We start from the raw sequence: 22,902 nt of genomic DNA, 5'->3' as shown, positions 1-22,902 counted from the left end.
AATCAATCTCTCATACTTTGCAGTTACAGTAGTAACAATTGCCACATGAGATCAGCTGAGCTGCCGTTGGACAGGTGGATTAGGACAAGGGGGGGCTCGATAGGGGCAGGCTGGCAACTTGACAGGCATGAAAGCCCCAGTACGATAGCCGGGTTTTTGCCTAAAACAAAAAGGGAATCTGACTCGCCGTCGGTCTATATTCTTCAGAATATAGATGGGGCTCTGCGACCAACTGCATTCCGCGCCCGTTCGTGAAGGATGCGACTACCACGTAGTAAATTGTGCGATACAGTAGGCACTCGGACGAGGTCCATGAGTTACCAGCGGAAACAAAAACGTTGCGATACGATACGACTGCATGCAGCTGTTTGCTACCGGCAAAGCTGGAAATCGGTACTTGTGCTTGGCTGCGGGGGTCATGAAGCATTGGGAGTCGTTTTATTGATTGCGCACACTATAACGCGAGATTGGCAAACGCTCTGTACCTGCTGACAAAGCGCTTACCTCGCTGGTTTTGAATGGTACGTGGTAACACTATCGGTAGAGGGTTTCGGAGAAAAGAGAACTGTCTATGGCCGCTCACAATCTCATGGAGGGCCGCAGTTTTCGGTCGCCCGTTGTTGTGTAAGTGTTTTAAAGGTTCTGCGGTCCTGATTCTCCGACGACACGGACATGTATGCTGCCTCGTCGAATCGGGCGATCAAGGATCGTTTGTCTGAGTTACTATAATCGTATATTATATAGTTAAGATCATCGAGAATATGCCATATGCTATTTTTGGGTTCTGGTGAGGCCGTCTCTAAGTAAAGATCGGGGTTGACTAGATTGAAAAGGGTGATGCCTGTACCGAAAGTTAAAGATTACTCGATGCAGCACCAGCCACAAGAGAAAGTCATCGACCACGTGTCGTATACCTGGTAGATCTGGAACCGAGAAACCGGCACTCGTGAGGCTGTGCATCTGAGAAGCAAGAGAAGACAAAGACAACCAGCATCAAGGAGCCGAAATGCTTGCCGACCAGAACCAACATTTGGTTGACAGCTCAGGGACCTCCCTGGCCTGATGGCCTGGTGTGGGTTCACGGCAGTTCCGAAAGGCTTTCCGTATTTGGATTCTGGATACGAAAGCGGTCGAGCTGTTTGATCTTTGCAGAGATAAAATCGCCAACGCCGACTGTCGTTTAGATATGCCCAATTCGGTGGCGATCTCAAGATGGCTCGATTCGGTATGCAGTGAGTAAGGTTAGAGTAAATGAGAAGCGCGAAGAGGGGACTTTTACGTTGCCGGATTGTTTTTTACCATGGTAAATGAGGGGCGGTCGGGCGCATTTCAGGTGGATTCTAGAGCCCTAAGCCCACCCCGAGCAATTAAGGGCTTGAAGAAAGTCTGCGATTGGACAAGAAAATAGAAGTACAGTACGGAACTACGGAATCTACTTTGTAGGTACGTATGGAATGACCATCGATGCGGGGCTAAACAGCTTTGACCTCTACTCTACTAGAGTAGCTCTAGTACTGTACAAGGCGGGGGTTGAGGGGCTGCAAGTTGGCGCCTCAGGCAGTTAAAGTAGGTACCTACTTCGTACCATTGCAAGATACCTGTACCATCCAGGTATACCAAGTGGGTACTACCACCCAATTACCTAGTACCTACAATAAGCTTGCTAAGCACCCTACCTACCTTAGGTAAGGCAAGCCGGGTATGGCGGCAAGGTGGATAAGGGGAAGGAACGGTGTTGGCGCGACTACGATGTGGTGAATGATGGATCAAATTGTTGTCAACAAGACGCGCGCTTGTTGCTAGTTGCGTGAAATGCAGGGGGGGCTGGGGGACTGGACTCGATTGATTCCACTAGCTTTTTAGGGCTAAAGAAACTTTCTGACCATTGACACACGCCATCCGTTCACCACCTACTTAAAAAATCGGCATCCGATCTTCGGCCCTTTGGATCTCCCACTCGAAAGGAACCGAGAGGCACTAAACGTTAGCAAGTTAGGTTGTCTTCATCCGAATGGGCAACCAGGGGCATTAGCTTACCAAGATCCAAATCACGTCACTACCGTAGGGTGCCTAATTACCTAAATTGCAGATTTGGAGCTATCGGAAAATATTAGACGGCCTGCCTTCAAATGCTTGCTCACCTTTCTTGGCCTAGAATTGGAGACGTCGACATTACTGCTGTAGATGGATGGATGTTGTTAAGATTACAGAAGATGAATGCAATTGTCTGCCTGCCTCACTTTTCAAGAGCAATTTGTGCTGGAAATCGATAGCTTGACTTTTAACACCGAGTTGGGAGCCCAGCCCTCGCTTTACCCATGTGAGAAGATGGATATTATGAATTGAATGCATTCGCCGTTATGTCGCTTCCAGAGATTGCCAACCGTTGTTCATGCAGAACGTACAAAAAGAGAAAGGTGCGGAGTAGATACTATAGTACCTATGGAGAAACCCCTCAAACCCCTGTGCTCTGCATGGCCCCCACACACACTTGCTACACTTGCAGTACCCACCGCTGCCAGCGCCGGTAATGTTCCGGTTGCCGGATCCGATCTCAGGTGACGGGAAGTCTGTCTGGCGATTTGAACCATAACAGTCTGCCTATGGTTTTGACGAGAACTATTGCAGTATCTGTCGCTTCGCTTCCATCCTTTGGTGCAATATCAGCTGGATTTATTGACCAATGAATACGGATTTGTATACGTACGCAGGTCGTTATCATATGGCTACCTTTTCAATTTAATTTTACTTTGCTCTCGTTGCACTGGATGATACTCGCCTGCCGAAATCCATGTCCAATGTCGCTACCAAGTTTGTTTTAGGTCTAGTTTTTGGTGCTGAACTAGCCCATGCGGCCACTATTTGCATGGATGGAGCACAGCCAAGCCCCATTAAGCAAGCCCCGTCGAAGTCAACCCTTGAAGTCTCGGCGAAGCAGCCCCCAATAGGAAACTCCTATCAATTGAGATTGCTTGCTCCAAGTATGGATAACGTCAATGTCTGACAATTCTAGCGCTGGCGCCTTCGGCCTTTAAAACGATGGACGCCGTGCCCGTCCATTGAGGCGAATTCCAGTCTTTCTGCACTCAGCCGGTCATCAATCGCTCTGCCCAACCCGACAAGTCACGCGTCGCACCTCGCATCCAAAAACCAAAAAAACCATTCCCGTTCATTCAGGACTCTTTTTTTTTCTTCCAAACGCAATAATGGTTTCCGCACTCCCCATCGCTGGCCTTTTGGTCGCTGCCGTCGCGGCCCAGACTCCCGATGCGTCCCTCGCGCCCCCGACGTCGTGCGCCCCGGGTGTGCAGATCTTTGCCGCCCGCGGCACGACCGAGGCTCCTGGCGTTGGCAAGATCCAGACCGTCGCCGGCAACGTGACCGCTGCCATTCCCGGCAGCGCCGTCACGGCCGTCGACTACCCTGCCACCTTTGATGACTACGCGCAGAGTGTGGCCACCGGCAGCAGCGACCTTGGCCAGCTCGTCAAGGACTACGTCAAGATGTGCCCCGACAGCAAGGTCGCCCTGCTCGGCTACTCCCAGGGTGCTCAGGCCGTTGCCGATCTCATCTGCGGTGCTAGCAGTGAGCTGATGCCCGTCAAGACGGCTGATCTCGATTCTATCTACGACAAGAACAGTACGTTTTCACCTTTGATGTCTGAATATTCGCAAAACTGGAAAGAACCACAAGTTCGGACGAGTTTGGCGAACAGGTCCCCCCTTTCCATCCCACTTTCTTTTTTCGTCCCATCTATTTTTCGTCCAATACTAACTCGCCTTACGCAGTCATCGCCATGATCCTTTTCGGCGACCCAACCCGTGCCGCCAACCAGTCGTTCAACCTTGGCACCGTGACTGACCGTGATGGTCTCTTCCCGCGTCTCAAGAACGACGCCTGCGAGCCCTACTCCCCTCGCCTCCGGTCGTGGTGCGACGTCGCTGACCGCTACTGCGACCCCTCCGCCCCTGGCGGTATCGACACCACGGTCCACGGCACCTACTTCAACAAGTACACCCAGGCCGCCAAGGACTTCATCGTCGAGCAGTGGCAGCTGAGCCAAAAGTCCCTGCCCCCTAGGAGCTCCATCGGCAGCGCCCAGCCCACTGGCACGGCCAACGGCACCCACCCCGCCCATCCCACCGGTGCTCCCGTGCCTACCAGCACCACTCCCGTCGCTGCCGGTGCTTCGAGGACCGGTGCCGCCGCATTTGGCGCCATCCTCATGGCTGGTGTCGCTGCGTTCCTCGCATAGAGTGGGAGGGGGCTAATTTTGCACGTTGGATTGGAAAATCCACAGAGACGTTTTTTTGGATATGAACCCCTCGGCTTGAGGGTACGGTCTTGTCAGCACTTACTGCATGGTTCGGCGTCGCTTGCATTTGATCAACAAATAGTACATAGCACTACGATGATAAACTTAATTAATACCTGGTGAAGCTGGTGTGTATATACACCTGTTAATTTCATGCGACTTTTGCCCGACTGTGAGCGATACCCGACGTCGATTGAAGCTACTAGAAATTAGCGTGCGACCGATTGCACGCCGCGTCAAAGCATATTTTGAGTACCACGATTGTGCAATGGTGAGGTGGCAAGGTCGGCCTGGGCGGCTGCTGTAGGAGGGACGCCATTGCGATCGCCGTGATTTAAGCTTGTTTGGGTTTTGTGTAGTGCACGATCTAGAAGTCTAGCTCTGGTTCTAGGGCCGACACATGATTGGCAGAAATACATGTGCCATTGTGCGCATCATCTGGCCACCTCAGCCAAACACATTTTTTTTCTGCAGCTCTCGCTGGCTGAGCTGTTAGCTTTCTACCGTCAATTGTGTTGTATGCTCCTGCCAAACTGCAGCAGCAGCACTCACCCAGTCACCCCTACTCTGTTGTTGTGTTTTCCAAAGTGTGAGTAGTCACTTTCTCCACTTCTCACTTCCTTTGGGTCTTTGATTAACTTAGCGACTTGCTATTGACACTTGTGGACCTCGAACAAAGACCGAGACAATTCACCTACTGCATAGGTACCGCCGAATACAGTTAGGGGCATCGTATTGCAATTCGCATTCTTTGTCTTCCAGGGAATCATCGGCTGATCGAATTTACTCTGGTGGCTAGTGATTTTGATTTCTTGGTGCATTGTCCTGGGTGCGTTGGAGTCTAGCCTCGCAAACTTATAGACAAACTTTGCAGCATTCCTTTGTCTACCTATTCTGCTTCCGGCGGTACAGACATCAACATGATTCCAAAATAAGAATGGATATGAAAGAGATCAAGCGAGTCTGGGGCAAAACCAAGAGGAAACATGCCTGATTTTCTGCATTCTGGGAATCATCTCTCGACCACCTTCGCTCCTTCTGTCTCGATCAAACCGTCCTTCTCAACACGAGCGTCTCATTCAACAATTTCAAATCTCTTAATCACTACTAATATAGTTTCTACATTGAGTCTTTCGAACCCAAAATGGAAACTCAAGACCAAGGTCCGCAAAGCCAGCGGGTATCAGTCTTACCAGATGGCTTGCAAGATATCAAACACAGCTGGGAATTCCAGGGGTTTGATGATCACTCCACCAACGTCTTGGTTCTTCACCCAACGAGCACCCAGATCCAAGACTCAACATTCCCCAAACGCTTCATCGAGGCCGCGGGCCTGCTCGGGGCCGAAGCCAGCGGTGTTTTCAAAATCGCCATCCCCGCCGACCTGGCAGACTCGCCACCATACCAACTCCCCAGCGGCTCCTCCTACAACCACAAGACCGCCAACGAGCGCTACCGGTCCTACCGCCGCCAGGGGCTCAAGGCCACGGGCTTCGTGCGGCTGCACGACGGGCGCAGGAACGCCAAGACTGCCCGGAAGGCCGAGACGCCGGTCAGGCAGGCGGCGGCGTGGGCCCGTCCCCCTCCGCAGGCCGAGGCAGACCACGCGGCCCAGCTGCTCGACATGTGGAACCAGCTGCGCACGCCAACGACCCGACTCGCAGCAGGCACGATGCGGTACATTGTCGACGTGCCGCTCGAGACGCCCGAGGACAGGCGCCGGGCGGGCGTCCCGGAGCGGTCCGTCATCTGGCCGCTGGCCGGCAACCACCTCGACGAGTATGCGCCCATACCGGGGCTGTGCTACCCGTACAAGTACGAGGGTACGGCCCTGGCGCCCTTCACGTGGCACGTCGAGGACGTGGGCCTGATTTCGCTGAACCACCTATTCCAGGGCGTCAAGGTCTGGTTCTGCATACCGAGGGCGGACAGGCTCGCGGCCGAGGAGGTGTTTCGGTCCGCGCCCATGACGGCAACGGCGGCGATACCGCACCACGAGCAGTTCATGCGGCACAACGCCACGCTGGATGGGCACGCGGCGCTGAGGAGGGCTGGCGTGAGGGTCGTGCCCGTGGTGCAGAGGGCGGGGGAGATTGTGGCCACGCTGCCAGAGGCGTACCACTCGGGGTTCAGTGCTGGCTATACAGTGTGCGAGGCGGTCAACTTTGCGGACCGGCCGCTGCGGGTGGGCGAGGACAGGGCGTGGTGCACGCTGGCCTGTTCGCCGTGTCCGATGAACCACTTTACGTTTCGGCGGCGGTCGGCAGAGGTGCACGTGGAGACTGGGGAAGGGTTGAATGGTGCCGAGCTCGACGGACGCAAGCGAGCAAGGTCTGGAGATGATGGTGTGTGTGGTTTGATTGGTCAGAAACGCGGCAGGATGGGTGTTGAGGTTGTTGGGTAATGCGTGGTAGACATGTTTGTAAGGATTATCTTTGTGGTGGGTTCATGTTGTTTATGGTTTTTGATGCCAAGACTAGCTGTCACTTTGACGGTGTATCCTTTCTGAACAAACATTTTGTTTTCCCTATAATGAGAATATTGCTGTCAAGCCCGCCAGGTATGCCTCTGGATCCATTGATTATGAATTTATGAGAGCACATACATAAACTCACCCAGACTGCTTTCAGTCTTTGACCCTTGAAAGCCCAACATGGAGGCTTGTTGCATTGACTTTGAGGCACCCACTTGTTGTGGAATCTCATGGAAACTCAAGGTATGCGCTTTTTTGACAAAGTAATTGGGATTCTAGGCAGCAACAATTCTCAGATGAGCGTATGTTGTCACACCAAAAATAGAGTTGCCAACACATGCACTCAACGAGTCTCTCCAATGTTTGAACATGTTGTTTGTCCACGAATGAGCCTTTGAGCCTGGATTCATGCCCGACAAGCGACATTTCAGCCCCTATGCAAAGCCATTACGAAGCAGATTACAACATTGGGTTTTAGAGCCAACCGAACCGCATAGGCGACCCCAGAAGTAATGCTCAGGTTACATTAACTAGTGAACCCCCAATTTCCTATTCGACCTGATGCTGTCAGCTTCGCTTGCCCAAATAGGCGAACCAGTGATCCGGAATACCACCCTCACAGACCGTTCCCGCACTTCCTCGCGACCAGCCAATAGGCCTCTTCCAATCAGAGCCCTCCGTTCAAACAAGCTACATGCCAATAATATGCCAAGGGGTTAGTCAGGCCAACCCTTTGTTTTTCTTTTCTATTGACCACAGCCCGACTGCGACATACATTCTAGTGTGGGGTTGAAGCTTTTGGAACTTAGTAATGACCCGGTTCAGCCGTGGCAAAAAATGGTACTGTGGCAATCATAGTTGCTGCGACATGGCGGCACAGTTGAAGGGTTGGGCTGGTCTAGACTAGGTAGCCTTGAATTGAATTGTCAAAACAGTATAGTCAGTATTTACAACAATGTTTTTGGCTGTCGGGTAATGCTTCAACTTTGAGTATAAAATCGAGATGGGAATCCTCCATCTTCAACTCGTTTTCCAATACTCCCCAGGCTCATCTCCAGAGGCACGCCAGAGACAGCAACACGACAAGAACCTTGCACAATCATCTTTTTTTTGTTCAGCAGCTTTCGTCCAAGAACAAAAAACCCCCCTTCCAAGTCAACAAAATGCAGTTTCTCAGCACCATGCTCCTCGGCGTTGCCGCCCTCGGCGCCACCGTCACGGCCATCCCGGCCGAGCTCAAGGCTCGCATCCCCGCCGGCGTCTCGTACACCGAGATCGAGCCCAGCCAGATCCCCGAGGCGGTCAAGCTGTCCGCGGCCTCGGTCAACTCGACCCAGCTCGACGTCCGCAGCCTCGAGAAGCGCGCCGACCACGGCGTCTACCTGTGCACCAACTCCAACTGGAGCGGCCACTGCGTCCACATCAACGCGCCTGCTGGCGTCTGTGGTATGTTTTTTTTTCTTTTTTTGGATCTTGCGTAGTCGACAATGTTGGGACATTGGACGGCCAGGCTGACAGCTCTCCAACAAAATCACAGTCCCCCTCGCTGGCGACCTGAACGACCAGGTCAGCTCCGTCGGGCCCGATGCCGGCGCCTACTGCCGCTTCTACTTGTAAGTGACGCCAAGCTGACTGCCCTAGGCAAGGGCTTTCTTTGAAGTTGTTTGTTCCCCTTGACTGACTTGTCTGTCTCTGTCAAAAGCAACGCCGGATGCACCGACGACAACGGCTGCTGGCACTTTGACCTGACCAGCCCCGGCATCGACAACCTGAACCAGCAGCGCTACTGGGTCTGCGGCCAGCCCGGCAACAACCCCAACGACAGGGTCACCAGCTACCAGTGCTGGGACTGGTAAACGAGTCGAAGAGTCTAGGAATCTTGTTTTGAGATTCTTTTAGGGGAAATGTTGACTGTTGAGGCTTTGCGGCTGCAAGAGTCGACACGGTCCTCTGGCTTTCAGGGGTTAGTGGGGGTGAAAGCAGATTTGAAGGTTGTATGTAAAATGGGCAGTTTTCTGTCTCACAATTCTTGTCGTTCTTTGCAGGAGGGTGCACAACTCCTGTCCATCTTTTTAGATTTTACTTTTATTAGCAGCGGGGTTACCCGTGTAATACTAAGAAAAAGACTTGGTACCACATACAGTGTGCACTTCTCGGCATCTTGAAATGCAAAGTTTTCTGAAAATCTGGGACTGAGGCTCAAGGGCTAGAGCGGACTTGTGTTGCCTGTCACAAGCCTGCTGATAGATTTTCTCCTAGGTTGAAAGATGTATTACGAGAGTGTTTGCTGTTGATCAGCACGGCATCCAGAGGTGATGCATCGGAGCAATCGGTTCAGTACAAGTGACCAGCTGATAGATGTGAGAAGCGACAGACACCACGGTGGCGTCACCATCCCTCCGAATCTTGTCCGTTTCACTCTCATACCCGGCCAGATTGTCAGCATCGGCAACCACCAACAGAGCCTGATACTTGTGCCGAGATTCCCTCAGAGTTTCTTCAAACCCGCGAACCACCTCGGCGCACACCCTCTCATCGTGGACGACGTAGTCGTACTCCTCCTCGGCCGCCTGGACCCTGCGTCCCAGGGCGCAGCGTTGCGCACGGGCGCGGGCGAGGGAGCTCGCGACCTGTCGGTGCTGCTGCGTCGCGGACTCGAGATGCTCAAACGAGGTCACCTCCGCGGCCAGGGACGGCGCCCTGGCCTGGCCGAGGAGCTGCGTCTTGGCCTCGGCCCTCTGTCGGTGGGCGCTGAGCGAGGTTTCCATGCCCTCGAATTTTGCGATGACGCTGTCGAAATCGCATAGGCTCTCCTTGGTCTCGGTCAGCGTCTCGAGGGCTTGGGCGGTCTTGAGTCGGTAGGCTTCGGCTCTGGTCCGTTTGCGCTCAATCGTCTGCTCGAGACGGGTCACGTCCCTTTTTTGGAGCTCGATTTGCTGCTGCGCTGTCTCTAGCATTTTGGTCTCGAGATCGGTGAGTGACATGTTTTTTTTTTTAAATTTCTTTTGTGATCCGGGTTGATGGGTGGATGCGGCCTGGTGGGATGAGGAATAATAGCTGGGGGTTCGGCGTGGTAGGTTGCTTTGGGTTGGGCCGAATACAAAAGATGAAGTTCTTACTTGTCGTTAGGGTTTTTGGTATGGACTATGGAATGCAAAGGATTGGTGGTTGGGACTCAAGGCTTTAGTTATACATGGACGTCTTATTGACTATTAGACTAGTTCTAGTACCAAGATACGCTCCAGGATGCAAGACCGGATGCAATGTTTTCAAAGCGTAGTCGTTACAATGCATTTCTTCTCAAAGGTACAAAGCGCCACTCACTAAGCCACAAAGGCTGGCATTGTCAAACTAACACTGGCCCCAAGGGTTAGAGTTTATCGAATGTTCCCAGAGGAGTTGAGGAGTTTCTTACATTGTCTGGTGTGCTTGTCGTCTTTTACCGTCTACATGCAAGATTGACTGCTCTTTGTACAAGTTATTTTCGTATTGGAATTCTCGGAACATCACTAGTTGCATTGATTCAAAGATTGACTCATGTGATAATGTTCTGCCTAGCGTGATCACTATAACTTTGAAAGAATATTGTTGTTTAACGCCCACAAGTCGGGCGGCCGGGGCCCTCGGCAAAGAAATGTATGCTCAGACAGAAAAGCCAGGCAACACAAAGAAGAAGAGACGATATTAAAGAAAACGGTCCACATTTTGTAACTTGTTCCCACTCAGGCCTGCATCACCAAAACATGCCCTCTACAGCTTGAGCTTCTCGGCAAGCTTAAAGGCGGCAAAGCTCTCGGGGATCTCGGCAACGGAGGCGCCAGCCTGGTTGAGGGCGACGAGCTCCTCGGTGGGCAGCTTGGCCTCGAGGATGGCGGTGTAGTTGTACTGGGTGCCGTCGGCGAGGTACAGGACGTTGGGGGCGACGCAGCCGGCCGACTCGCCGTCGCGGGCGGCCAGGCGCGGGGTGACGCCGCGGACCATCTTCCTGTTGTTGAAGCCGTAGCCGCCGCCGCCAAAGGGCCCGTTGCCCAGGCACACGTAGCCGCGGCCGCCGCTGTCCTGCTGCTCGCGGACGGCGCCGCAGTTGGGGCCCGCGTGCCCGCGGCACTGCAGGTTCCACTCGCCGGGGATGGCCCGGAACGACACGCTGGCGAAGAAGAGCCCCGCGTTGACGCTGCAGCACGTGTCCGGGTTCCACCCGAAGCAGATGTAGCCGCCGCCGCCGTCGTCGCAGTTGCCCCAGTTCTGGAGGTGGATGTCCACCGCCGTGACCGCCGTGGCGAGGACGGCCGTGATGATGGCAAAGGTCTTCATTTTGAAAGACAAGAGGGGAAAACAGTTGCTTGATGGGGCGGGAGTATCTGTCGTTTGTTCCTGAGGCCTGGGGAAGATGGTTGAGCAGGATGGGGAATGAAAAGATTCAAAGGCTTCTAGGGGAAGGGGAAGGTTCATCTTTTATGTTTTTCTTGTTTTTTGATCTCTCTCTCTCTCTTTACCTTTGGTTAGACTTGTCGTCTACTTGTCTCCATCGGAACCTCGCCTATGTTTTCCGAGATACCTGCAAGCATTAGAACCTGCCATGTCTTGTTCATAGTTTCTCGACTAGCGGTCGACTGAATGAAGAATATTATTTTACGATATCATGTCACTGGTGCTTAGTCCGAGTGTAAGCCGACCACCCGTGCTACCGCTACGCATAGATTGAATCACACCTGCCTACCTGAGTAGGTGGTTGTACTAGTTGACGCTTGCACAAAAGTAGAAACCCAATGCACACGGGTCCAATCATGACTTTTCTTTTGTTTTTGTTTTTCTACTGAGAACTTAAAATATTAAACAACATCAGCAACAGTCTATTCAGTTACCAGTATTATTGTGTCGTCAATGGCTGGTGCACTTACCCTGCAGCTGTAGTTTTGTGCTCCTACTCGATTCATCTGTATTGTGCCTAGGCCATGACCCTCTTCTGCATTATCCCCCGAGAAAAGCACAGAGACCCGCGGACAAAAGCAGGCAGACTCTTGGCCGGTTACTCTAGAGATCGCCGCAAACAAAAGTCGTCAGCCACAAACAAATTCCTGGTTTGCACAACGATAGAAGCTGACGACAAAAGTATAAAAATCTCATCTGCAGTCCTTGGCGAACCACAACGACTACGATGTCCCACTTCATGATCTCATTGCAATGTTTATTGTTCCCACGCGGGGAAGCGAGGAGGCTTGATAGGTCAAAAGTCCGAGGAGGTGTGGGTGAACTGTGCCTCACAGGCGCGCAGGTGTGGCAACTCAGACGGCAGACGGCAAACGGGTAGGACACTCTCCCCGTCTTGGGGGCAGTCTTGGTAGGCTATGGAGCCATAGCCGAAATTGAAGTGGCGCGGTAAACAGAGTATGCATGTTGCAATTTGCCCGGTAGGTGGTGGCTGTGTACTAGGGCTAATTTACCTGCATTCGTTGTGCAGACATTGTAGAACAATCAGAAGAAAAACTCAATTTTATCCCAAAGAACTTCATTCAGCGTTCCAGATGGGCTATCAAGTTCACCACCAGTCACGACTCAACTGTAAATGTAATCGATCAAAGATTCATCCTTTAAACATAAAAGCCAAGAACATACTGCGCAACCAAGTGCTAAGGGATCGTTCCGCTCCGTCGTATTTTCCGACTAAGATTTCAGGGTTCTCCGCGCAAAAAGGGCAAAAACAGAAATACAATCGCGGGAGGGGAAAAGCGCCAATGCGGCACAGGGGCGTGCCAAGCAGCGCCCTCCCGCATCGCATCCCTGCGACGCAGCCTTCTTCCCACGATAGCCAAGCTGATGTCAGCTAAGTTTCATCTCAAAAGGGCGCCTTTTTTCTCTATGCCTGCATTCCTTCACCAGCCGTGTGGAGTTGGATCGGCCTCTCGACCAGCGTAACCCGCTCCCTCCCCGGGGCCTGGCCCTAGGCAGCGATATGGCCGGCTCGGCTACGATGCTGTTTCCGTGGTTATACAGTTCAGACTTCAGAGAGGCGAAACCAGCTCGGACTATGTTGTTACATTTGCTGCAGGACTGAGGCGCCAGCGCCGGGCGAGAAGACTGCTCAATGGACGACGGTCGAGCGACGCAGCTCCTGGTTTGTGGAATTGTGGTAAGCGTAATCCGTGGTTTCCAGACGCGGAACCGTTGGTCTATTAGACACCCGAGATTTGGAGAGCTACAAGCAGAAATAGCTCGCAGCTGGAGATGCGCATTTCTTCAAAATCCCTGCCAGATGCTTCTGGCCTGGTCCCTCAACCAGCAGAGCGGGGTTGAGTCTCCCTGACGCGTTTGTGAGTGGAGGGGCCTCGGCATGAAATTTGAGTCCGAGAGCAGTAATATCTTGTGCCGAGAAATTCCAAGCATCCGCAAGTCTTTTTAGACGTCACTGGATGCTTTATTATGGAAGTCACGCCTCGGTTTACGGGCTCTCATGCGGACTCTTGATGTCTACAAACGAAGGCTACGAAGCAAGGTCAGCATGTCATAAACAGCCGTACCTAGGTAGGTGGCAAAACGATTCATACCATACACACTCTTTCCTTGGTTGAGAAACTTCAGAAAAGAAACGTTGGCTAGTCTTGTTGGAACACAGCGAGGTTCACGCCAAAGGATAAAACAGGTCAAAGTATAAATTGGAGAGAACACTTTGAATCTTGTCCCTTGGTGCAGTGGCTCAAAAGAGACCTATATATAAAAGTCGGTAATGCACAACCAACCACCCAGGTCGGAGCCAACGATTGCAATTGGCCACCCAAGGGCCAAAAGCAACCATGCCATTGCGATGTGGCATATAGGTAGGTACCTACCTCGTGCACATGTATTCCAGTTCCTATCACCTGATACTAGCGCTGTGTCCTTTCGAGAGAGCATTTTCTACGTGGAGCGTGAACTTGTCTGCGTTGATTGTGATTGCATAAAACAGTAACACAATTACACTTCAACTCATGCTACTGTTGAAATTACGTCCAATCCAAGCTCTGAATTGTTGTGTTTAATGGCGTCGAGTTAGATAATTTCAACTTGGGACAAAATAGCTTTGTTTGTTAAGCGGATCTAGCCAATTTGGAAGCCGAAAAACAATACACTCACCAACTAGGTACCTATGTACCTTATACACTCTTATTATCATTCACCCTGCTTTTTTCCTTTCTCTCTTTTTTGGGTTACGTCTTAGACCTTTTGCATTTTGCATACCTGTATTGAAAATACTACTGGACGGTATCCTGTTTCTTCCAGTGACACATGGGTATGGTTGTACATATATCACTACAAAGTGTACAGCAGCGTTGTATCATACACTCTGTTGTGGGCTTTTGTGGCTTCCGGATCGAGCTAATAGCCGCAGCAGCCTCTGGCGCCGGAGCAGGATGGCGATCTTGATCATCCCTAATCCGGAACCGGAATCGCCGGCCCCGAGCCCAATGACTGGCGTCTGCAGAAAGTCAGCAACCGCAACTGCTTCACCAGACCGGTCGCAGCCAAGACTGACGGAGAGGTGGCCATGATTCCGCAAAGGATAATGGATGGATTGGTAAAGTTGCCGCGCACCATATGTATAGATACACAGAAATAGGTTGACCTGAGTGAGAGAAGAAAAGGAGAGAGAAAAGACAATCCCGTACAGTAATCGCTTCAATTCTGCAGGCCGCCTGGCTCTAGTTTTGCAACGTTGCACAACGTACACGCACATATATGTACGTTCGTATAAACTTTGATGTTATTCACCATCTTGTATTAGAGCTGCAAATCGCAATCTTGTTGATGATTTACGCCCATCGCAGAAGCACATGGCGCACCGATGCACCATCAGCGCAGATGCTGAGCCTGATCTCCACCGGTCTTCTCGATGTCATGGTCCGGGTTGTTTGATCGGGGAATTCGGAGCAAACCCTACAAAGGGAAAACAAAAAACACCAAGGTTTTGGCGGTTCGGGATAAGTTTTGGTGACGGGTGCGGGAAAAGCCTATTTACCCGCAAATTGGCCGATCGCACCGAATGTAAGGGTAAATGCCCAGGACCACAATCGCCCACCTGCTGTGCAAAGTACAAGTCAATATGCCGGGCTGGGCATGGCTCAAAAAGGGTTGCGAATGGAACGCTGATAATTTGAATTGACCCGAATGGTTTATCCGAATCCAAGGCAAAACCCCTTTCCTACTATCTTCCTGCTGAGCAAGTTCTCTCGCCACTGCCGTTCTGGGCATTTTTGAACCAACCGCTCTCCAAGAAACGGAACAGGTCAGATGGTGCCACGGCAACATGCGGAGGTGCACCTGGCGCCGATACACAAGGTTCTAAATTTATCTCATCGACAGGTCCAAGACGGGCATATAGAACCGGCTAGGTCAGCCAACGTAGCGTCAGGATAATTGACCTGCACTGCAAGCTTTTGGACTGCTTCGATCAAATTACTACTTTGTTCAAACGCAGCAGAAGAAAAAGCAATACACACGACCACCAGCAAAGCCGATCAGACGCACTACTGGTAATTCACAAAGACCAGAATGCATTGGATTTCGTGGACAGGATGGGTGGCAGCGGCAGCAATGATGGGTATAGGTGAGTGATCCTGCAACTTCCTTGCGCCTGGATACCTTGCCCCCAGAGCATCAGCCCCTGCTGACCGCGACTCGACTTGACCAAGCAGACCAAGCGGCAGCCCAAGGTAGCAGCAGTCCGGTGACCGACGTCGACACGGGCTTCGTCTTTGCGGCATACTCGGGTCGATACGACACGTCAAACGGCGCGATCCAGTTCCGAGTGGCCGTGCCGAGCGGAGTTGGCACAAACGAGCCCTACGACGCCGTGCTACAGGTCGTGGCGCCAACCGCCGTCGGCTGGGCGGGGGTGGCTTGGGGAGGGAGCATGACCTACAACCCGCTTACCGTGGTGTGGCCGAGCGGACAGACGGTGACTCTGAGCTCGCGTTGGGCTACGTGCGTAGTTGCCCCTGTCCTTGTTGCATTCTTCGGTTCTGGCAATAAGCTCATGTACTGCCACATGTTCATCTCACTGACACTGAAGCCCGAGAGGGCGATGCCACAAAAAAAGGGCACATGCGGCACCAGCACCATACACCGTGCCGGTCTACGAGGTGCTCAAGACCGGGACGAGGGTCAACAGCACGCACTGGCAGATAACGGCCAAGTGCAGCGGATGCACGTCGTTTCAGGGCCGCGCCGGAGCGGCACCCACCTGGCTTCGGCCGACCGGGTCAAACAGGTTGGCGTTTGCCATGGCCAGGACCGCCCCGAGCCAGCCGGCGTCAAACACGAGCGCGATTCTGTATCACGAGGTCCACCAGTACTGGAACGCCGACTTTGGCAGCGCGCAAAATGAAAACTTTGGCGAGCTGGTGCAGCGGAATCTGTAGGGGTTGAAAGTGGCTTGTGTGGTTGTTTGTGGGTGGTGACGAAAATAGTCGGAGACAATCAGGCAGCTGAGAGAGGGAAAGCCGGTAATCAAGGGCGTGATAGAAGGCTAGTCTAGAAAGTCGATTGATGCCAACCAGAATTCGTTTGGGCACTCGTTTGACGTTTGACGTGACTTTTCGCGCTCGAATAAAAGCCAGCTATCGCACGCAACCTCAGCTAGTGTCACGTGAAAACTGGCTCTCAAGAAGAATGGATGCTACAAAGGTTCCCCACTTGAAGATCCACCCCCACCAAGACACCCTGAAATCGAGATGCGACGTCACCGGTTGGCCCCGAAAAAAAAATAAAAATTCACAGCTTGAATGAGGGGCAAGCACATGCACAGTCAACTTACTTGTCTTGGTGAGAAGGAAAACACACATGCGCAGGATATCCGCTCAAATACCGGCCATCAACACAGCAAGATAAACCAGCGCAGATGGCCGACGAGCTTTTCGCCCACATTGCTGCTGGCGAATACGTTGCCGTGCTCACCTCTGAGCCGGCGCGCATTCTCATCCGGGACCTCGTCCGCAGCCTAAAAGCTTCAGGGGTTAACGACAAGAATGCGTCGCCACCTTCTAGCGTCTTGACTCCCGCCCAGACGGCTGCTGTCGGCCTAGCTGCCTTGAACGCCTTCCTGCAGCTGAACGTTACCGGGCCTGTTCTGGAACAAGCGCATGCTGTTGAGTCTATTTTCCAAAAGGAGTTCAGTGTCGACGAGTCCGAGCCAGGGAACGGCGGCGGCAAAAGGAGCATTCGCGATTTGTGCCTCAGGTCGCTTGATGTCGACGGCGTGGCAGTCTACCCCTACATACCGAGCATAGAGTTTTTTTCTCTAGCAAGACATGCCCTCATCACCCATTCCTGTCAGCTGGATGCCGAGATAAAAGGACTGGCCGACCCTGCCTTGCGCAGTTCGTCGTGGTTGAGGTTGCGCTTGCTGGTATGGCACCACAAGCTGTTTATACATCCCTCTGTCGGCGCGGGATCAAGCTTCAACAAGGGTTCCCAGTGGACCGATCTGCCGACTCTGGAGCAGCAGATCAGGGAAGCGCTCGCCGAGGCGGACGAGAATGTTTTGTCGTCACCATCATCAATTGTATTTACCACTGAGCAAAAAGTGCAGTTTCTCCTGGAAAAGGTCAACGTCTACATAACGCTGGGGCTGGATGCCAAGGCCAAGGAGGCTTTGGCTGAGGCCTCGCGGTTGACTGGATTCGTTTACTCTCTTTCTGGTGCACTGGGGAAGCGGACCAAGTTTCAGGAGAACAGCACAAGTCAGCTTGTGGTCCTGGCCAAGAGCGCAGCAGCAGTTGATGGCTCACAGGCCGAGACAGACACAAGCGCCACGTCGTCGGCGGCTCCCGAGGCGCTGCCACTGAATGATGACACGCTTCTCGAGAAGCTTGACTTCACCGATGCTAATGCCAAGCCCACGGATCAGGTGGGCGTCCCTGAGCCCCTCCGCGGCATAGCACCAGACAACCAGCCGCAACTGGCTCCTCTTGACCAGATCATCCTTTTGGCCGAAGCCACCCTGAAGGATGCTTTCTCGCCTGCCGACAGTCTCACATCTGAGGAAATTCTGCCCTTTGCCGAGAGGGTAGTGTCAGACAAATCCAACAACTGGCAGATTTACACGCAGGCCCTTTTGGTACGATCAAGGATTGAGGTTCACCGGAGTAGGACAGTTGAGAGGGGTATCCTCCAGATGCAGGCGGTGGTGGATCAAGTACTCGTCGACACATCTGCACCGGCCCCTGGAAGCAAGCACGAAGGCGACTCTAACGGCTCTACGAATGATGTCCCCAGCATCGAGATAAGTACGCCAGGGGAAGCCAAGCCAGTAGCAGTTAACCAACCTACCTCTTTCTTCCCCAAAGCAGACCCTGCGGATTCTGCTCCCGCCAATGTCCGCCTCCACTACGTCCACGCCCTCTCGTCACCGCCAAGATGGCACCTCGAGTCCGAACTTGCCTTCTCCTGGACGTCTGTCGGATCTATCGTTGCTGCCCTCGATATTTTCAAGCGCTTGCGCCTTTGGGCAGAGGTTGCACTCTGTCTAGCTACCGCTGGTGCGCACGGAGAGGACGACGAGGGAGGCCGTGGCCTGGGAAGTGAAGAGAAGGGCCGAGCTGTGGTGCGATGGCGGCTATTCCAGCCAACGGCCGAGGCTGCAGGCAGCGCTCCTGGACCAGAGGATCTAGATGTGGATGTATCCGTCTTGCGAGCCGCCCACTTTACCGGAGCAGAGCGTGATCCACCACCACCAAATGCGCCGCGTCTTTACTGCATCCTCGGTGACCTAGAGCAAAATTCGGAGCACTACGAAAGAGCCTGGGAGATTTCAGGTCGGAGGTATGCTCGGGCACAACGTAGCTTGGGAGAGTTCCACCTCCAGCACAAAGATTGGGAAAAGGCTAGAGAAGCGTACATCAAGGCAACATCAGCAAACCGCTTGAGTGCGGAGATGTGGAGCAGACTCGGCGACATCAACTTGAGGCTGGGACGATTCGCCGATGCCGCCGAGGCTTTCAGGCGAGCAATCGCTTCAGCATCTGGCACAGAAGGAGGCGAGGATGCAAGGACATGGAGCAACCTCGGCAGTGCACTCTACAGCCTACATTGCGAAGCCGTCGACGCGGCCAAGAAGGCGAAGCAATCTGGAAACGACGATGCTCAAGCAAGCACAGCAAAGGCTGTCGTGCCCGCTCCCGATGAGGAGGATGACATTGCACTGCAAACAACTGCGGGTCAAGACGATGCCGTGACTCTCCTTGCCCAAGCCCTGTCGGCCTACAAACGAGGCGCCTCCATGGCCCACGACAACTGGCGCATCTGGGACAACGTCCTGACCCTTGCGGCCCGTACGCGCCCTCCTGCGATTGCCGAGATCATCGCAGCCATGCGCCACATCCTGCGCGTCCGCGCGACCGAGGATGCCGTCGACGCCGATGTGCTGAGGCTGCTCCTCGACACCGCCCTGCTCCCCAACAAGCCGCAGATCACACGCGGCTCGGTGCAGAAGAACATAGTCGACCTTTTCGAGGAGCAGGTGGCGCCGATGGTCACGTCCCGGTCCGAGCTGTGGGGGCTGATTGGGCGAGAGCGGGCGTGGCGCGGCGACTACGGGGCCGCCATCGACGCGGCCGAGAAGGGATGGCGGGCGGCCGTGGGCGGGAGCGGAGTGGGCGTGGCCGGTGGCGGCGGCGCTTCCCTCCTCGCCCCTGGGGCTGGGGGTGGCGAGAGCAAGAAGGACAAGGCGGATTGGAGACTGGACCAGGAGGCGTGGGAGGAGGTGGTGGCGCGCACGGACGAGCTGGTCGGGCTGCTGGAGAACTACGGGCCAGACGTGGAGGCTATCGGAACGCGGTGGAAGGGCAAGGCAAAGACTGTGATCCGGAGTGTGCTCGGCAAGGCCAAGGAGAACTGGGAGGGTAGTGAAGGGTGGAGGACGCTCGAGGGGCTGCTGGAGGGGTTACAGTCGTAGATTCCTGGTTCCTCTGTTTGCAATACGATGCTGCTCTGTTTGCTTGTGAATTTCCAACGAGGATGCTTGTGTGCAGCGTGCTTTGGTGTATGGCTAGGTGGCCTGGGTCTGCCACCAAACCCTCTTGTCGACACCAGCAGCAGATGATGGTGGGGGGACCTTTGGGTGGCCAGGGGGCTGGTGGTCATCAAGTTTCAGAAGTTCGCACGAGAGGTCTACCATGCGGCCGCACCGCACGCCACCACCATCACAACTTGGCACCCTGGCTTGGTCTCTCGCATTCGCTTCTTTTTTGGGGAGGAGGCCCTCGGGTGGCAAGTTTCGTCGGGCAATTTTTCTTTTTTTATTTTCTCTCTCTTCGCTCGTGTGTGATGGGCCTGTCCTGCCTCAGTGGCCAGTCGGAAATTTTTATGTCTCCTGGCTAATCTCATGGTTGCTTACAGCCCTCCCGGGTCACAGCTCCAGCGGTGATCCCGGGCATCCTCGGTAGTTCCGGCCGCTGGCTGTCCCTTTCGGGGTGTTAAGTCCTGACATGGACCACAGTCTACTGCCTCGTTTTGGGTCGTCAACAAAGGAATGATGACACAGATGGCTTGCAGGTATCGCAATTGGGGAACACGAGCAGAGAGGGCGCAAAAAAAAAGGAAACTAAAATCATGCGACTTCTTTCTCCTGCTCTGAGAATCTCCTCGCTGTTGGACATGTGTGTTGTTCCCCCCGTGATACCTCGTCAGGCGGATGGGCGGACCACGGTGCAAGGTTGCTGTCTAGTCGAGAACCATGACTTGAGATTCCACGTGCTGCTTGCTCGTCTCGCATACTTGTCACCCCCCAAGACTTGTTGGTTTGGCTTTTCTATTGACTGACAATTCCCAGATTTCCGGGAAGGCCACGCACTCGAGGGACAGTAGAGTCCCCTTTGCAAAGCTGGTAACTGACAAGACAGGGCTTTTTTTTTGAGACATGGCTGATTGTTCCTTATCACGGAACCCCCTTTTGTTGCAAGTCATGTGGGCATCCAGCATAAAATCTGTGTGTATGTATGTACCATATACCCCTGGGGGCGGAATAGAAAACACACCGAAACGGCGGCCTACGAGAAGAAACGGACACTTTGCGGCACAGAACGTTTTAAAGGGTGACGGTCTGCATATACTCCAGCATCGGCCAAACTCCGGCGGTACATCAAGCCCTTGATAGCCAACCCGGGCGGAAGTCTAGAGGCAAGCATGTCCATTCTGCTATTAGGAAGACTTGAAAGATGGACCTCTTCTAGGGCTTGAAAAGATGATGTGTATACTCTACCGTCTACGCAATCAATATCCCTCAAGAATTCGAAATGAATAGTTGACGGTCCAGAAAATCAAAAAGACACCACCTCCCAAAAGAGCCACGGCGTAAAGGAAAGGCTTCCACGAGACTCCTCGATCAAGGCAGACCACGTTCCACAATCGCCGCACATAAAAAAAGCACGTCTACACAAGACCCATCGACAAATTCCACCATGGCGGAGCAGCCAATCAATCTCCGAAAAACTCCTCTTTTTTATGGGCGTACATTTAACCGTCAGGTCAAGGCCTTCATGGTCGTTCATCCGGACTAGATGATGTGGCTTGCCGGTGAGGGTGCGAGAACGGGGACCCAGATCCGGAGCACAAGAATAGTAATAAAGAAAAACGAGTACCCTGCGTCGTTCATTGCCAAGTTTACCTCCGTTGTGTCACTTTGATTTCGCGCGAGAAGAAAGAGGTGTACTTTGAAAGTAGTACGAGCCGAATGTGGGAACAGACAGCAAAACGTTGCCGGCCCCCATTCAACCGGTACGGAAAGTCCCAGCATGCCGGGACCGCCATCATTCTCCATATTCAACCGAGGGATAGGGGGATGATAGAGGGCAAAAAAAGGAAGAAAACAAGGAGACACCGAGGGAGGAACATGCTTGTGACGGGGTCAACTGAGAGCAGAGTCAAGGGGTTAAAGAACGACACCCCTTGATGCTATCGATTATGGGGCCACAAAGGCGTACGCCTTGCAAATTGCTACTGGCGATGGATATACTTCATGTCAAGCCCGTCAAAGCTGCGCGATGTGGGATGACAGTGACCGCTTGACAGCTGGGTGTTGTTGACATCTTTTCTGCCAACAATCGCAGCCCCTCTCGATGCGAAGGATTGAATAACGGAGCAGAGATTTACGTTACACGTGACGAGCAAAAGAAGATTTTGTGACAATGTCAAGGTAAAATCAAAATAACAGACGTTCACTAAACGAAAAACTAATAAAAGTCAATCAGGGTCGGCCGAAGGAATTCCTAGCGCAAAAATCATAGTCGTCATGAGCCTTTGCACCATGCCATTGTTAATCTAGACAAAACATTTGTGTCAGCTACGACAAGTACTGAAATACTGACATGCGCAACGGTGCAACTCATATTGGCAAAAAGGCAGTGTTGCAGTGAAATCATGGCAGACCGCCCTGAAAAAAAAACAGAACCTCAGGTCGACTGATGAAATGATTACCGTTTATGTGTGCTTGCATATTCACTCATCCCCACCCGGATGCTCAAAGGCAACCCGGAGGTGCCACGAAACGCGGCTAAGATGGTAACACCAGAGAGCAGCGTGATACAGAATCTCCAAGACTCGAGGTAGATGATGGATACTTTCGGGTCACCCGGAGAACTCAGCCAACGGCACATACCACTTCTTCTGTTTCGACTAACACATATAACGACACCAACTATCCGGCACATGAACCTTGATGCCGAAGTCAACCAGATGATTTTTGGACATGGCCAAATCTGGTATTATACCTCAAGCAATGCATAATACTCCGTAAACCAAGACTGTATTCTCCATTCTTCTCATGTGTAACCTCGCTTGCTTGTCCTCGATACTACGGTCGTAACAAGCGCCCTCCTTTTTTTAAGTCCGAGGGAGCACCATGATGACTGCCCACTAGAGCCTTTCCCACTGCCGCCAACCAAAAGATGGGCATGAGGTCGTGCAAAATGCTGAGAGAAGACGAAAAGGAAAAAGAAGCAAAAGAAAAAGTACATGTCACATAACGAGGAGGGAGTACAAGGACCCGGTCAAGAAAAGAAAAAAAAAGATGCAAAAAGACGCATGCTTGCAGGATCTTGAGGAAACCCACCCGAGGAACTGGGAGAACGAGGCAGGCAGTGAG

General features: G+C 52.9%; 9 protein-coding genes across 9 annotated transcripts; 6 read left to right on the top strand and 3 right to left on the bottom strand.

Moving 5' to 3' along the window:
* Window positions 1-587: 587 nt before the first annotated feature.
* Window positions 588-960, bottom strand: MGG_17839 (uncharacterized protein; the record flags this gene model as incomplete). The annotated part of the gene is made up of 2 exons (XM_003720353.1): window positions 588-723; window positions 848-960. The coding sequence occupies 2 exons, from the start codon at window positions 958-960 to the stop codon at window positions 588-590; spliced, it is 249 nt and encodes an 82-aa protein (XP_003720401.1).
* A 252-nt stretch (window positions 961-1,212) lies between these two features.
* Window positions 1,213-1,811, top strand: MGG_17838 (uncharacterized protein; the record flags this gene model as incomplete). Its single annotated transcript, XM_003720352.1, has 4 exons — window positions 1,213-1,232; window positions 1,409-1,439; window positions 1,513-1,566; window positions 1,686-1,811. The coding sequence occupies 4 exons, from the start codon at window positions 1,213-1,215 to the stop codon at window positions 1,809-1,811; spliced, it is 231 nt and encodes a 76-aa protein (XP_003720400.1).
* Window positions 1,812-2,974: 1,163 nt separating this feature from the next.
* MGG_09840 (acetylxylan esterase 2) lies at window positions 2,975-4,485 on the top strand. Its single transcript, XM_003720351.1, has 2 exons — window positions 2,975-3,639; window positions 3,789-4,485. The coding sequence occupies exons 1-2, from the start codon at window positions 3,207-3,209 to the stop codon at window positions 4,253-4,255; spliced, it is 900 nt and encodes a 299-aa protein (XP_003720399.1). The 5' UTR covers window positions 2,975-3,206; the 3' UTR covers window positions 4,256-4,485.
* Window positions 4,486-5,320: 835 nt separating this feature from the next.
* MGG_09841 (uncharacterized protein) lies at window positions 5,321-6,726 on the top strand. The gene has a single exon (XM_003720350.1). It carries the CDS (start codon window positions 5,460-5,462, stop codon window positions 6,717-6,719), a length of 1,260 nt encoding a protein of 419 aa, XP_003720398.1. The 5' UTR covers window positions 5,321-5,459; the 3' UTR covers window positions 6,720-6,726.
* A 1,225-nt stretch (window positions 6,727-7,951) lies between these two features.
* MGG_09842 (uncharacterized protein) lies at window positions 7,952-8,644 on the top strand (the record flags this gene model as incomplete). Its single annotated transcript, XM_003720349.1, has 3 exons — window positions 7,952-8,234; window positions 8,326-8,401; window positions 8,491-8,644. The coding sequence occupies 3 exons, from the start codon at window positions 7,952-7,954 to the stop codon at window positions 8,642-8,644; spliced, it is 513 nt and encodes a 170-aa protein (XP_003720397.1).
* Window positions 8,645-9,082: 438 nt separating this feature from the next.
* Window positions 9,083-9,772, bottom strand: MGG_09843 (uncharacterized protein; the record flags this gene model as incomplete). Its single annotated transcript, XM_003720348.1, has 1 exon — window positions 9,083-9,772. One exon carries the CDS (start codon window positions 9,770-9,772, stop codon window positions 9,083-9,085), a length of 690 nt encoding a protein of 229 aa, XP_003720396.1.
* Window positions 9,773-10,538: 766 nt separating this feature from the next.
* MGG_09844 (uncharacterized protein) lies at window positions 10,539-11,102 on the bottom strand (the record flags this gene model as incomplete). The annotated part of the gene is made up of 1 exon (XM_003720347.1): window positions 10,539-11,102. The coding sequence occupies one exon, from the start codon at window positions 11,100-11,102 to the stop codon at window positions 10,539-10,541; it is 564 nt and encodes a 187-aa protein (XP_003720395.1).
* Window positions 11,103-15,356: 4,254 nt separating this feature from the next.
* On the top strand, window positions 15,357-16,183 carry MGG_09845 (uncharacterized protein; the record flags this gene model as incomplete). The annotated part of the gene is made up of 3 exons (XM_003720346.1): window positions 15,357-15,369; window positions 15,458-15,746; window positions 15,862-16,183. The coding sequence occupies 3 exons, from the start codon at window positions 15,357-15,359 to the stop codon at window positions 16,181-16,183; spliced, it is 624 nt and encodes a 207-aa protein (XP_003720394.1).
* Window positions 16,184-16,512: 329 nt separating this feature from the next.
* On the top strand, window positions 16,513-19,732 carry MGG_09846 (TPR repeat-containing protein). The gene has a single exon (XM_003720345.1). It carries the CDS (start codon window positions 16,663-16,665, stop codon window positions 19,714-19,716), a length of 3,054 nt encoding a protein of 1,017 aa, XP_003720393.1. The 5' UTR covers window positions 16,513-16,662; the 3' UTR covers window positions 19,717-19,732.
* The last annotated feature ends 3,170 nt before the right edge of the window (window positions 19,733-22,902 follow it).

The sequence above is a fragment of the Pyricularia oryzae genome, chromosome 6 (assembly GCF_000002495.2).
Source record: "Pyricularia oryzae 70-15 chromosome 6, whole genome shotgun sequence".
NCBI classification, from domain to species: domain Eukaryota; kingdom Fungi; phylum Ascomycota; class Sordariomycetes; order Magnaporthales; family Pyriculariaceae; genus Pyricularia; species Pyricularia oryzae.
Note: the sequence above shows the minus strand (reverse complement) of the source record. Positions and strands in the feature narration are given on the sequence as shown.